Source organism: Colletotrichum fructicola, assembly GCF_000319635.2.
Source record: "Colletotrichum fructicola Nara gc5 chromosome Unknown KSG_Nara_v1_contig04, whole genome shotgun sequence".
Classification (NCBI taxonomy): Eukaryota; Fungi; Ascomycota; class Sordariomycetes; order Glomerellales; family Glomerellaceae; genus Colletotrichum; species Colletotrichum fructicola.
The window spans coordinates 2,967,658-2,980,724 of record NW_027094054.1 but is presented as its reverse complement, the minus strand read 5'-3'; the positions used below and the strand labels follow the sequence as shown (position 1 = coordinate 2,980,724).

Below are 13,067 nucleotides of genomic sequence, written 5' to 3'. Positions count from 1 at the left end.
TGTCCCTACTTGTCTCTCTCATTGAGTCCCGTTCCCCGCCTTCGCCGACATCCGCTGCCGCAACGGCGGCCCCCATCCCTTTCTCAGTCGCCCGCAGTGCTGCGAGGCAAAAGCACAAGCTTAGATCTACTACTCCCCACGTCACATCTCATCTCTATTGTGTATGGTGTTGTTGCTCTTTAAAGTAACCAACCCCATACCCGACGCTCAAGGTCCCCACTTGCAGCTATCCTCGTCGAGCAGCCGCCCATCACCAGACCAGACGCTTGTTTGCTTGCTTGCCTGTCCCGTCCTCGTCGGAACATGTCAAAAAAGCTTGCCCAGAGAACCGATCCTTACTAGTTTGATTTCCGCCTTGGAATTTGGGACAGGCCTTGTTTGTTGGAACTGAGCCGCCTTGCGCCTTTCCGTCCAAGGTTCTATTATCGCAACCCTCAACGGCGGCCCGTTTCTTCTAACCCGCAACCGCGATCCTCCCTCGCGGCTCCGGCTCCTCGCTTGCTGCAGCGAAGGGGTGAAGGAAAGCATGCCTACCTGGTGCCTGCTATCCGTTTCCTAGCAGTCCACCCTCCGACACAGTTCGTGCCGTGCAGGAAGCTTGGTTCTGTGAATCCCCGGCGCCTCTTTCCGCCTTTCGACACATTGGGCTACTCACTGGTCTGGTACATCCCGTCACCCTACCCTACTCATTCTCACTCGCCTTGCCTTACTGCGGCCGTTGCTCGTCCAAAACCAACTCCACCGCCCACCATCACGCGCATCATCGGATAACGGGTATTGCTAAGAAGGGTCGGTCCATGGAAGTTCGGCTGATGCATCGATCTCGACAATGACCCGTCCAAAGGTCCCCGAAGACAAGCGCCAACGGACCGCCCAGGCCTGTGACACTTGTAAGCGCCGGAAGCAGAAGGTGAGCCCTACTTTTGTTTTCCACACCACGTCCCTGTCTGCCACCATCAACTTCAGCCGGAATCCAATTGGTCTCGTCTGTTGTCACGATCCTCTCCCCTTGCCTAGCTCTCTCTACCTGCCTTGCCTTTACCGCCTTTTCTATCCATCCCCCTTGTCATCTAAAACGTATTGTCGCCATAACCACACAGTGTGGTTGTTGTTGATGATGGCGTTGCATACCATCCCCTCCGATCCCCACCATCCCCTCGCCCCGGCCTTGGGCTAGTTGCTTCAAGACTCCAAATCGGTCACATATCAGCTCCCGATAATGGGAATCCGTCCGCACATCACCCGTCGCCTAGTTTGGGTACCGGATATCACTCAAGCCCGGGTACCCTCCGCCCCGAAATAGCGTCAAATCCTCCGATCAAGGTTGAGATGCCCGGGGTCTCACAATTCGATCAATACCCAAACCCAGTTTCACCGCACTTGTCTATGTATCCCAGTCTACCACCCTGATGATCAATGTTACGTTGACAACTAGATTGGACCATCTCAAGTGGATGGTGGGCAGAGATGCGTCTCCCAGAAATGTGTTTGGGAGGTGTTTCCTGCGCGGCATTACTTGCAATATCGCTGGATCCTTAAACGGGGAACTCTCCGGTCAAGCTGGCCGGGATATTCCCCGACTGGGACCTGACCTCGGCCGCCAACCCGACGATCTGGTCGCAGACTTCACCGGGGTCATTGGTTCATCCCATGGAGAAGCCCTAGTATCGATTTCCGGGCGGGTTTCCATGTTGCCGGTCTCGCGTCCACCGCTCTCTAGGGGCTGACTGACTCCAGGGGTCGGCAATTTCGAGCCCGTCACATTCTTCATCTGCCCTGGTTTGGATGGCGCACTTTGTACCCAGCCTGCTTCAATGACTGACCAATATCTCAAAAGTGCAACGGTTCTAAACCATGTGCGACGTGTACTAAAAGGAATTTGATGTGTACATACACACAAAATCCAAACCACACGTCCGACCAGACTACCCCGGACCAATTAGCTTCGCCTTCGAAACGTCGCAATATTGAAGAGCTCCCCACAAGCAAGCCAGTTGTCCAAGATGCTGCATTCGCATCAGAAAGTCCCGCAGCGATCGCCACGCCGTGGGAGACGAAACCGCTGCCCAATGAGGACAAGCCGCATGTTGGCTTCGACATAAAACCCTCCATCGAGCAAGACCATGAACCGGCAGGGGGAGATCGGGATTTCGACATTCGCTCTCGGCATAGCACAGCTTCAGGCCCCGACGAAGAGACGGCACTCATGCAATCTGTCAGGATGCTTCAAGATCCGACAGGTAGACTACGTACGACTGACCCCGTAGATATGCGACCAAGGCAAAACTAACAAAACTGATAGTCTACGTTGGCGACTCCGCGTCGTTGGCTTACCTTCAACTCATTCGTATGATTGTTGAAGCCAGCGCTGGTCCTAGCGAGTTCACGCAAGACCCAAGCCGCCACAAGATCATGGAGGCCACGATAGCGATGCCGGCTAACATACAGACACCGCATATCTTACCTGACAGGGATACGGCCAATGCTTTGGTTGAGTCGTTTTTTACAAACGTAAAAAAAGTCTATTCCTAGTACAACACACCTGCTAACCCTCCATAGACGTATGGTTTGATTCAAGTCTTCGACAGGCCCACTTTCGAAAGATCACTGGAGGCGTGTTACTCGGATCCTCTTACGGCACAGTCATCCTTCCTATGTCTGTTGTACCTGACCTTTGCCATCGGCATGGTGTTCGCGACGCCGCTTCCTAACAGCAAAGAGGACGCCATCTTCAAGAAGCTCAGAACGGCCCAGTTTGATCGAGCTGAGTCTTTCTTTAGGAGTGCGAAAGCACTCGGCGACCCCATCTCTGGGTTCGAAGATGCGGATTTCTGGTCTGTGCAAGCGTTGTTGTTGATGGCTGTCTACATGCTGGCAGTGTCCAAGCGCAATGCGGCGTATGCCTATTTCGGTAAGTCTTAGCTCTCAACCCAGCCCCTCCCCTGCACACCATGTCTAACACCGTCCCAAAGGCATGGCAGTTCGCTCTGGCTTCGCACTCGGCTTGCACAGAGTCCATGAAAACCATTTCATCTTCAAAAGCGAAGACGTCAGGTTGCGCCGAAGCCTCTGGAGGAGCTTGTTCATCCTCGACCGTTTCCTCGCCGCTTCGCTGGGCCGTCCAGTCGCGATTGACGAGGAAGAATGCTCGGCCGACGCTCTGCTTGTATTTGAGAAGAAGTCTGCCAGTGAATTGGTACGGATCCAAAACCCCAGCGACGGGCTCGACGCCGCTGTAAAATGTTGCCAAATTGTTGGCCAGATCTTGAAAAAGATCTACGCCCGCCGGCTCGTGTCAATTCGCAGGACGTCTGAGATTTGGGAGCAATGCGGAGCCTGGCACGCATCACTCAGCGACGATCTGTCGTCGGGGCAGGTGGCCGCCGATCCAAGCAACCCAGCGCAGGCCATCGCCGCCCTTCACGTCAACCTTTTCTACTACCACACCATCATCATCCTCACACGGCCGTTCTTCATTTATCTCCTGAGCAAGGTTCACAATGAGCGCAAAGGGTTTACGCTGCCGGTTCCTCGCTGGATCAACCGCACATCGAAATACTGCGAGGCTTGCCTCAGCGCGGCCAATGAGACAATCGCCCTGGTGCAGAAGGCATTCGACAGCAACTATCTTCCGCAGCGCAACCCGTTTGTCCTGTAAGCTCTCCCCCGAAAAAAGAAATATTTTCAAGACATGCCACTTACACCACTTCAAGGTACTTTCTCTTCGCCGCGTCTCTTATCGTCCTCAGTAACGAGTTCTCCGCCATATACCCGAACCCGACCTACGGAACCTCCATGTCCAGCACAATTTCCATCATGAACTACTGCGCGACGAGCGACCCGCAGGCCAATAGGCTTCTCTTCATTCTCAACTCGTTCCGCAACGTTATTTACGAGTTGCGCTCGGAGAAGCCCGAGCAGCCAGCCATGCCTATCCCGCAAACAATGTCCCCGACGGCCCTCCACGACCCGATCGGCAGCCTCTTCAAACGCACCGCCCCCTCCCGCAAGAACTCCTTTGCGACAACCGCCACCTCCGCGCCGCCCGGGTCCGCGGTAAAGGCGATGGCGCCTCCGCCGTTGTCCATGAGGACTGAGCACAGCTTCTCCTCCGCCGCGGCCGGCCCTTCTGCCGGCGTTTCCCCGGCGGGTAGCACGCCCGGCATGTCGCACTCGGGCGGCGACCTGAGCGCGAGGATGGGAGATTCCGACATGGGCGACGAAGAGGTTCCCTTTGACTCGATGTGGGCTTTCGGCGCCACCCCGGGTCCTCCTGCGGGCGGGCCCATGCCGGCGGGACCAAATGTACCTGCGCCGCCGCAGACGGGCGGGGTGATGCCGGTGCCCGGGCAAGGTTTCCCCGTGCAAGGCCCGGGTCCGCGATTCCAGGGGTTCGGAAACTTCGGGCCTAATGGAAACGCAGGTGGAGGAGGGGGGGCTCCTGCTGGTGCGGGGGGGTATGTGGCTCCTCTGAACGTGCCGATGTACACCCTTGCGGAACATTCGTAGTACCATTTGGGCGAGGGATCGAGCAGACGAAGATGAAAAAAAAGCCGACTGGAGGAGAATGGAAAGTGCGCTGGCGCGGCGAGATAGATATACCCAGTGTTGGTGGATCGTGCGTTTGACTGTATGAGGGCAGGCAAGCTTGTGCGGGAGGAGAAGAGGTTTGCGAAGCCGCTGTGTCGTGTTAATGTACACCATGTATCGGTATTGGAAGACCTCCGGGCTTGCTCCATAGGTAATGATCATTGGTACGGAGTTACGGTGAGACAAAATGGGTGGAAAGGATTATGCCAAGCAACAAGATACGGGGCATGGGATACCAAAAAGCCACAAAAATTCAAATTCAAAGGAATTAAACATTCAAAAGCAGACGGTACAGCGTGCATTATGTTTGGATGTGCGTTTTGTTATTCATGTCTTCGTAAAAGCGGTTTAGTCTGCTGACTAGGTGATTTGCCCCATGTATCCGATAGAGAGAAGGCTTCACGCACTCGGCAAGACAAAGTCGTACTCCAAAACCCAGGCAGCCTTCGGATCCGACTCGCTTGGTTTGTACTCCACCACCAGATCCTTCTTGACCGCGAAAACCGTATCGTTCTCGAGGAACTGGTCCTCGCTGTCGAACAGCTGCGTCGTCAGCGGCCTGTGCCCGTCCGCCGAGACGATAAAGTGTATGTGTGCGGGGCGGTAGGGGTGTCTGTCGAGCAGCTTCAGGATCTTGCCGCCGGGCCCGTCGTCGGGGACGGGATACGGCACGGGCCGCAGGCAGTACAGCGAGTATCTCCCCTCCTCGTCGGTCTTGAATCGGCCGCGGAGGTCCATGTCCGGCTGGTCCGCGTCCTGTTGCTCGTACATGCCGTTCGGGGCGGTGTGCCAGAGGTCGACGATGGCGCCGGGGACCGGGCTGCCGCTCTGGTCGAGGACGCGGCCGTATAGATGGGTTGAGGCTTTTTGGTAGTCTGGAGAGTCGAGGGAGGAGACGATGGAGCTGCCGTTGGGGAGGATAGGGGCGTCATGACGGTAGAAGGGGCCTAGGATAGCGGATGACGTCGGGTTTGCTGCGAGAGAGGACGTTGTTTGGAGCTGGAGCTGTGTGGAGGTTATTTCGTCGACGAGGGATTCGAGGCCGAGGATATCGCAGACAAGTTGGGTCTCGTTACGGGCGTCGTTGGACATTTGGCCTGCCTCGTTGATCTAAACGGTGACGACATGTTAGTAGACGAACATTCAACATTCTTCTGTTGAGTTGACAAGAACAAAGCAGACGGCAGACGAACAAGTTGCACGCCAGCCATCCATTCACCGACTGTCAAGTCGACTTCTCTTGCAAAGTCATGGAGATGTCGCAGCAGGCTCGGCATAATCTGGGCCAGACGGGGATTGGAGTTCGGCCCCGTAGCGGCAATGACACGGGCAGTGAAGTCCGGGTCATAGACTGCCTTTCCGGCCGGTGCCGACTCTTTCTCGAGGGCGTTTTGGCTCGCCATCTTCGGCCGTATACGCAAGTAGAATTGGGTTCAGGGGTCTCAAGGGTCTAGGTGTTATAGCTTGACAGACGGCTCCAGAGTGGGTAGCGTTCGTCGGATGAGTTGAAACTTTAAATACGCGTAGATTAAAGCGACTTCGTATCCTCGCGGAGGAGAATCCTATTCGGGAGGTGATAAAGTGAGTTCAATAGGGTTTGAATTAAGAATACGTATGTATTGATACTTGGCGTTGTTGGAGGAGGCAGGATGAGAAATTAGTCTTCTCGTCAGCTTGTCGACATGATGCTGATTTGAGAAGCAAAACACTAAGAAGGCAGATCGCTTGGGAAGAACTTCCGTCGCCACGACGAGTTGGCCGCAGAAGGCCACACTGGCAGTTGCTGGGTCGGAAGCTACGGCCCCTCGGGACCGATCTGGAGGGATTGGATTGGGAACTGCCTCTCCATGACTGGTCCTCAGGAAAGATGGATGGCGCCTGTAGCGATTGTCTCCAAGTGCCAAGCGGGCGGGCTCTTTCTCTCAGCTAAACTCAATGGCTGATGCCAAGCATTGAGCCAGCCGAGTTGCCAGGATCGCCATGTCACAGGCTTTGTCCCCAGTTTGAAAAGGCAGAATTTGCAGAAGCGACGCAATGATACCTCAACGGATGTGCCGGTGCTAGTTGGGTGTCAATGGCCGCAAGCTTCCCAACTGAGCGGGCTGCATGACCTGCGAGCGGCGCAGAAGCCACTGACAAAGTTCCATGGAGTCGGTAATCCGTCAGCAGGCGGAGAAGGTGGTCATCTGTGCATTTTGCCGGGCCAGATACGAAGGCTAGACTCCTTCACGGCATCTTCCAGAGAGGTCACCAACGTCCGGCGAAAAGTGGCTCGAACCACAGAGGTTTGCTGGGTTAGGGTCAGTGAAGGCAACGTGATGATAGCATGTCTGTGCGGTGCATTAGTCTTGCAGGAGTCATCGTCTGAGAACCCATCGTCTCTGCTTTGCTGATGTATTGTGATCCACTGGACCTAATTAGTTGCGGAAGATTCTCCGTGGTGGACTTGATGTCTATCGAGAGCCCAAACCATTCTCAGTGGGATGTCTCAGAGCTTTGGCCCAGGACCAAGTGGTTTGGGCGAGAACAGAAGCGGCAGGCAGCTCCAGGCCTTCTCAGGATTGGGAAGCACTCGGAGGTCGCGATTAACTCAAGCCCAAGCCAAGGAGGCATGCGAGTGGCACGTTGAAGTGGCGTCCCCGCCACGGCGGATTGGAGGGGCGCCAAATGCAGCTGCAATGCAACAACGACTTTCGATGTCGGGGGATCTAGGGGAAGCCAAGTGTCTGTGGAGTGATGTGTCGAGGAAGAAGGAAGCATGATGGGATTTCGTGCGTCACGATGGGTGTCAGTCGGCGGGCGGTTGAGATCGACCGCTGTTCATGCAGGTCATTGGCCGTTCCAGCCACTTTGAGTGCAACTGTGTTTTGGATGACCGTCGTTAGCCTCCTTGCCTCTGCCCTTCTGCAGGGCCAGGTCGTAGAGACATTCCACGAGGGTGACAGCTCTAGGCGTGGAGCTAGTGGTCGGGGTTCAGTCAAGCCACCTGCGGCCGAAATCAAATTCCGATAGGCCGGCCGGTGTGCTGGGATATAGGGCTTCTGGTGGCGGTGAACTAGCCCCAACGGTGAATCCGTGATCCAGATGAGCCTGGTCGCTGATTTCTTCGTACGATTTGTGCATACCGGCGTGGAGTTGGAGGGGGAAAGGGAACATTGCCCGCGTGAATGGGTTCTGAAAGGGTGAAATCGAGAGAGTCTGATTGGCGGCTGCCGGGGAATAAGCAAATACTAGCGATGAGGAATGGGCATGCAAATAGAGTGGGAAAGTGCAAATCAAATCAAGGTTGTCCAGGAAGTTTCATTGTTGTCTGCATCCCGTCCTCGTCTGCATCCACGCATCCTCCCAGACCGGGCCTTCTCTGGATCATATCCCATCCCATCCCATCCCACTTGCCCCTGCATAGACACCGGAGATGGGGACTGGCGTTAACATTCCCGAGCTGACAGAAGGTTCGGCCGATTTTGCAGTGACAACATCTCCATCTTACAGGCCTCTGATTTGACGAGCGACAGGCAGTACGACATCGGGCAACATCACCACCAACAGAATCTAGGCCCCATTTGCCGGTGCCGCCTCTACCTGAACACTGGAGACCCCCTCTGCCCCGTTACACTCAGTCAACCTCGCCGCCCACATCAAGAAGGCCCCTCTTGGCTCCCTCTCTTGTGGGAACCAACAGTGAATGGAACCTCCATCATGGAGTGCCCACTCCTCCGGCCGGCATTTCGCAATTGTCCATCTGGACTACACCCTTTCAAAAAAACAAAACCAAAAAAAAGCCCCAATATCATAACGCCACTCAGAAACCCTGACTCGTCGTCAAATTGAGGCAACAGAAATCATCGAGATGCCCTTGGCAAACCCAATGACACCTGCCCTCACACGAAAGCACAGACAATGACAACATCGTCCTGACTCTGTGTTTCTTCCCGCCGACTCCGCCCCTCCCAGCCTTCCGCGGGGGAGGCTTCCAGCATTCGGGCCGTGGCTGGCAAGACTCGGAGAATCTGGTCCATCCACAACATGCACAAGAAACAATGGTTCGAAACTTGGAGGCTCCATTGTGTTCTAGTGCCGATTTTACGTATGGACTTGTTTTTCGCCCCCAACGAAACTTCAACGCATGAAGGACACTAAGAGGAGGGAGGGCCTGGGCCACTCCAGCGCCTCTTCCCTGTGGCTTGAGTCTCGAGTCTTGACTGGACCTGCCCGCTCGCCCCGTTGCAGTGCCCCACGGCCCCGGCCGTTTGCCCCGAACCGTTAGCGCCTCCACAGCGGATTAACGGAGTTGAACACCACCGCCGCGCGCGGGCCCCACCCATCAAAACTCGACTGTTTCCACTCAGCAGACAGGCACAGTCCACCGCCGATGCGACGCTCTTAGTTTCGGGTACCGTTACTACGCTGCTTGGTTTCACAAACATTGTGTGGCGTTCCTGAACCAACAAGAGCCAAGGATCCGTGTGTTGTAAGATCTACAGTTCTTGTTGCTTTGCTATGGGGTTCTGGCTCGGTGTGAGAATGCCGAAGCTGCATCTCCGGTCTTTGTTATCGATGCCTGTGAGATGGGTGGTGGTTCGATTTTACACCACGCGTGGGGCACAGCGGGCTTGAGTGACTGCGTAATTGCGGCGCGGCTCTACTTACCGCTGTAAAGAGATCTTCCTATACGACCCGTGGACAGGGACCACTACGAGGCTTAGCCAGGCTGTTGTTGACGCTCTGTCAGTTGATCGCCATATGATGGTCGTCTCGCCATATTTTGGTAATCTAGTGATTTCGCTCGTCTCTTGGAAATGTCCTCCAGTCATGTATGACAAGGTAGACATGGAACAGTCAACATCTTAAGTGACTGAAGTGGTGGATCGTGTACAGAAACAACGAGTAAGATTAGACAAAAGTCGGCGTAGCGCGGCTGAGTACAGAATATACACAATAATTGAAGCAGCTTAGTATCGTGGTTACCAGCCATCTAACATCTCTTAATAATCCCAACCTTGGTTTTCCCGATTCACCCAATCCCTTGTTGTCCCTATATCAAAATGAGTTTGTGTGACACCCATAGACCCAACGCCGTCGCAAACCCGCACACACATACACATACACACCTCTTTTCTCTCTACCAGTGCGTCGGTCCAAACTTCTGACCCGGAGGCGGCGTCATCTGGATCGCAGTGCCCTGCGCATCCATTGTTGACGTGACGATGTCGTTGCCCCACCACTTGGGCGGCTCGATCTTGTTGAGCGTGAAGGCCAGGAAGATAACCAGCGTAGCCAGTGCAAGACCCAGATCCAAGCCGGACGAGGTGAGGTAGTTTAGGCGCGACCACCAGCCAAAGTGCTTCTTGCGGATGTAGTGCTGGAAGATGTAGCCGACGATGCCCCAGCTGAGGTAGTTGAGCGGGGTGGCGGGCGGGATGGCGCCGGCGCCGCCGAAGATGACGGGGGCCATGAGGTACTTGATGGGGCTCTTGGGCCACTTGAGGGCGGCGAAGTAGAAGATGACGGGGGTGATGGCGCCGACGCCGAAGAAGATGAAGAGGCCCGAGTACACCTGTCCGGGGGAGAACATGCGCGCGGGGCCGATGAGACCCCAGATGACGGAGGCGGCGAAGAAGACGCGGCCGCCGGGGCAGGAGAACTTGTTCTCCTGGTGCGGGGTGCAGACGTCGGGGATGTTCTTGAGCGCGGCGTTGAGGACGGCGATCTGGATGAAGCAGGAGAAGGTCGTGGCGACGACCTGGCACATGAACATTGTGCGGGGCGGGATCTTCATGTAGTGCCCGAACTTGAGGTCGGAGACGAAGCTGAGGGCCTGGGACATGGTGATGTAACCAAAGGTCTTGAAACTGTGGAGGGTGTCAGCGAGGCGCGAAGGGTAAGAGGGAAATGAAGAGCTTACATCATGAGGGCAAGAGGTCGTCCGGGCTGGATGTAACCGTAGATGAACTCCGTGAGCACGTTCAGACCGATCTGGTTGTTCGTGATGGCCTGAATGATACCGATGGGCAGGGAGAAGCTGAAGGAGATGACAACAGCCAGAAGGAACGCCCACCAGCTCAGGTTGGTCGGATACGCGAGGACAGCAACGAAGCCGACGCCAAGCATCTAGAGTTCAGTTCAGTAAGCGTCGGAAGGATTTCGGCGCTTGAGCACTCACGATCACGAAGAGACCCATGTACCACCACGTAGGCGCCTCCTTGTACTTCTTCATGAGCTTCATGTGGATATCGGGCTTCTCCTTGGTGCTGCCGCGGTACTGAGCCCAAATCTGCTTTCCGTTGTGCAGGTAAGTGTAAACGATCAGGGAGGCGATGGCGGCAAATGACAGGCCGTAAGAAATGGCAAAAGTCGTGCTGATGAACAGCGGCGAGTAGGCCTTGTACGCCTCCTCGTTCAGCGTCAACTGGGGGGTCAAAATACGGCTAGTGTTGTACGGGCTGCCGGTGTTGTCATAGGTGCCCGAGTCACTCATGGGCAGGTATTGGGCGTACCACACACCGCTGTAGTGGAAGGCTGAGGCGCCGATGAGGAAGAAGGTTACAACACCGATCAGGGTGTTGGCAATGGCGTGCCATGGGGGGATAAGAGGGGAGCCGACGAAACCGGAGATCTGAGTCCAGTCGAGGGTCAGTGGCAGCAGCGACAGGCCACTTGTGCCGCCAAACAGTTGGTTGACGATGACGTTGTTCGGCGCAATCCAAGTGGCGAAGGCCATGATGCTGAGGAACTGCGCGAGGAAACCCGGAATCCAGTAGTAGCAGAACGAAGCCAAAACGATGATCGAGAACCACTTGTATCGCGGCATGGAGCCACCGATGAAGCTCGGGTCGGGGCGGTCATTCTTCTCGTACATGGCGTTCATCAGAGTGACGGAGACTAAGTTTCCGGGCCAAATCATGGCGGCCGGATAGACTGATCTTGACATTAGCAAACTGACACACCACCCCGCTCACGTACCAACTCACCGAGGAACTTTCTCATAATGCCGGCTATTCCGTAGCCGAGTGATTGTGTCGAAATCGTCAGTAGTAGCTGGAAGAGGATGCCGAAATCCTGCTTGTAGAACACAAGCTGAGCCAAAATAATATCCGTGGCATACGCAACAGAGAAGGAGACACCCGCCATGACGACGATGATAGAGTGCTCCTTGACATTGAATGGTCCCGGGTTCAAACTCCACTTGATACCAAACGTCTTGAACTGCTTCGTGGGCATGACCTTAGCCCAGCCATGTCCCATGGGCCAGGCGATAATCTGGGCAATCAGAGGTCCAAGACCAATGGACGGCTGGCGTAATGAGAACAGCGTGTTCATCGAGGCACCGACGGTCACCAGCAGCAAACCGATAGTCCATGCTCGGATCGTATTGCATGGTACGTCTTCGTCGTAGTTGCGGACGGCGGCGCGAACTTCGGGATACGGTGAGTCCTCCTCCTCCTCGGCCTTCATAGCCAACTCATCGTCAACCTCTTCAGTAGGCGTGGTCGCCGCCTTCTGGACTCTCGAGTCGTATTCTTCGGGCAGATTGGGATCTAAGAGAAGTTCATGTTCGGACCCTTGCTCTTCATCATCAGAGTAGCCGGCATAGACACTAGACTCACCCCATTGCGAGAGGCGCTCCTTCAAGTCCTCGACCGGATCAGGCCGTTCTTGATATCTCGACGTGATCGAGTCGGAGGCAGGGTTGATCTCGCGCCCACTGACTTCAACCCCTTCCTGTTTGTCGTCGTACCCGCGATCGTGATCTACCATCATGGGTGCGGAAGCCGTGCCAGACGACTGTGCATGTGATGGTTCGGCCATGTTGAAGGTATTCCCAGACTGGATTGACAGCGAGGGAGCACAATCATCGACGCGAGGGCTAAAACGTCCAAAGTAGGAAGAAGGCAGTGGGTTTCTATATAGGGGAGAGTCTAAAATGTCTACTACGGCACAGGCGGATGTGCTGTGCGTTGGGAGAGAGAGACGGGTCGAGGGGAACCCGCTGAGCTACGAGCGCCGATCCCAGACGAACATGAAGCAAACGCTAATGGGAACCTTTTGGATGTACCCGATAAGCCTCTCTGATGAATTTCTCAAGGCCAGCGGTGGCGTGATTGGACGCGGAACTCGAGGTGAATCAACCTGCAGGGCCGCAGGGTCGATGAGTAGATGACTGGCCCCGTGTTCTGGGGGAGACAGGGTGATGCTCGGCAGAGGAGAAGTAGGGGCGATCAGCGAACCGGGATCAGACTGAAGGCAGGCGAGGAGGATGGCTGGAGGGAGGCAACGTCGAGGGTATGAGATGTGGGATGGGCGATGATCGGATGGCCACAGATGTCGAGGACGATGGTGTGCGAAGGCATGAAATGGGCTAGTCTCAAGGAAGGCGTATGTCCCGACTGGTATCAATGCTCGAGCGAGAAGGTTGGACTAAGGCGATGTACAGGCTCATAGGACGACAGAGGCCAATCGATAAGAAGGGAAACAAA

General features: G+C 55.4%; 3 protein-coding genes across 3 annotated transcripts; 1 reads left to right on the top strand and 2 right to left on the bottom strand.

The window, feature by feature from the left end:
* Positions 1 to 829: 829 nt before the first annotated feature.
* On the top strand, positions 830 to 4,509 carry CGGC5_v007640 (putative transcriptional regulatory protein; the record flags this gene model as incomplete). The annotated part of the gene is made up of 6 exons (XM_032034347.1): positions 830 to 910; positions 1,838 to 2,249; positions 2,303 to 2,511; positions 2,560 to 2,911; positions 2,973 to 3,654; positions 3,714 to 4,509. The coding sequence occupies 6 exons, from the start codon at positions 830 to 832 to the stop codon at positions 4,507 to 4,509; spliced, it is 2,532 nt and encodes an 843-aa protein (XP_031886657.1).
* Positions 4,510 to 4,989: 480 nt separating this feature from the next.
* On the bottom strand, positions 4,990 to 5,993 carry HQD2-2 (Catechol 1,2-dioxygenase; the record flags this gene model as incomplete). Its single annotated transcript, XM_032034346.1, has 2 exons — positions 4,990 to 5,700; positions 5,784 to 5,993. The coding sequence occupies 2 exons, from the start codon at positions 5,991 to 5,993 to the stop codon at positions 4,990 to 4,992; spliced, it is 921 nt and encodes a 306-aa protein (XP_031886656.1).
* A 3,719-nt stretch (positions 5,994 to 9,712) lies between these two features.
* isp4-6 (Sexual differentiation process protein isp4) lies at positions 9,713 to 12,399 on the bottom strand (the record flags this gene model as incomplete). Its single annotated transcript, XM_032034345.1, has 5 exons — positions 9,713 to 10,442; positions 10,496 to 10,701; positions 10,754 to 11,508; positions 11,562 to 12,128; positions 12,198 to 12,399. The coding sequence occupies 5 exons, from the start codon at positions 12,397 to 12,399 to the stop codon at positions 9,713 to 9,715; spliced, it is 2,460 nt and encodes an 819-aa protein (XP_031886659.1).
* Positions 12,400 to 13,067: the final 668 nt, after the last annotated feature.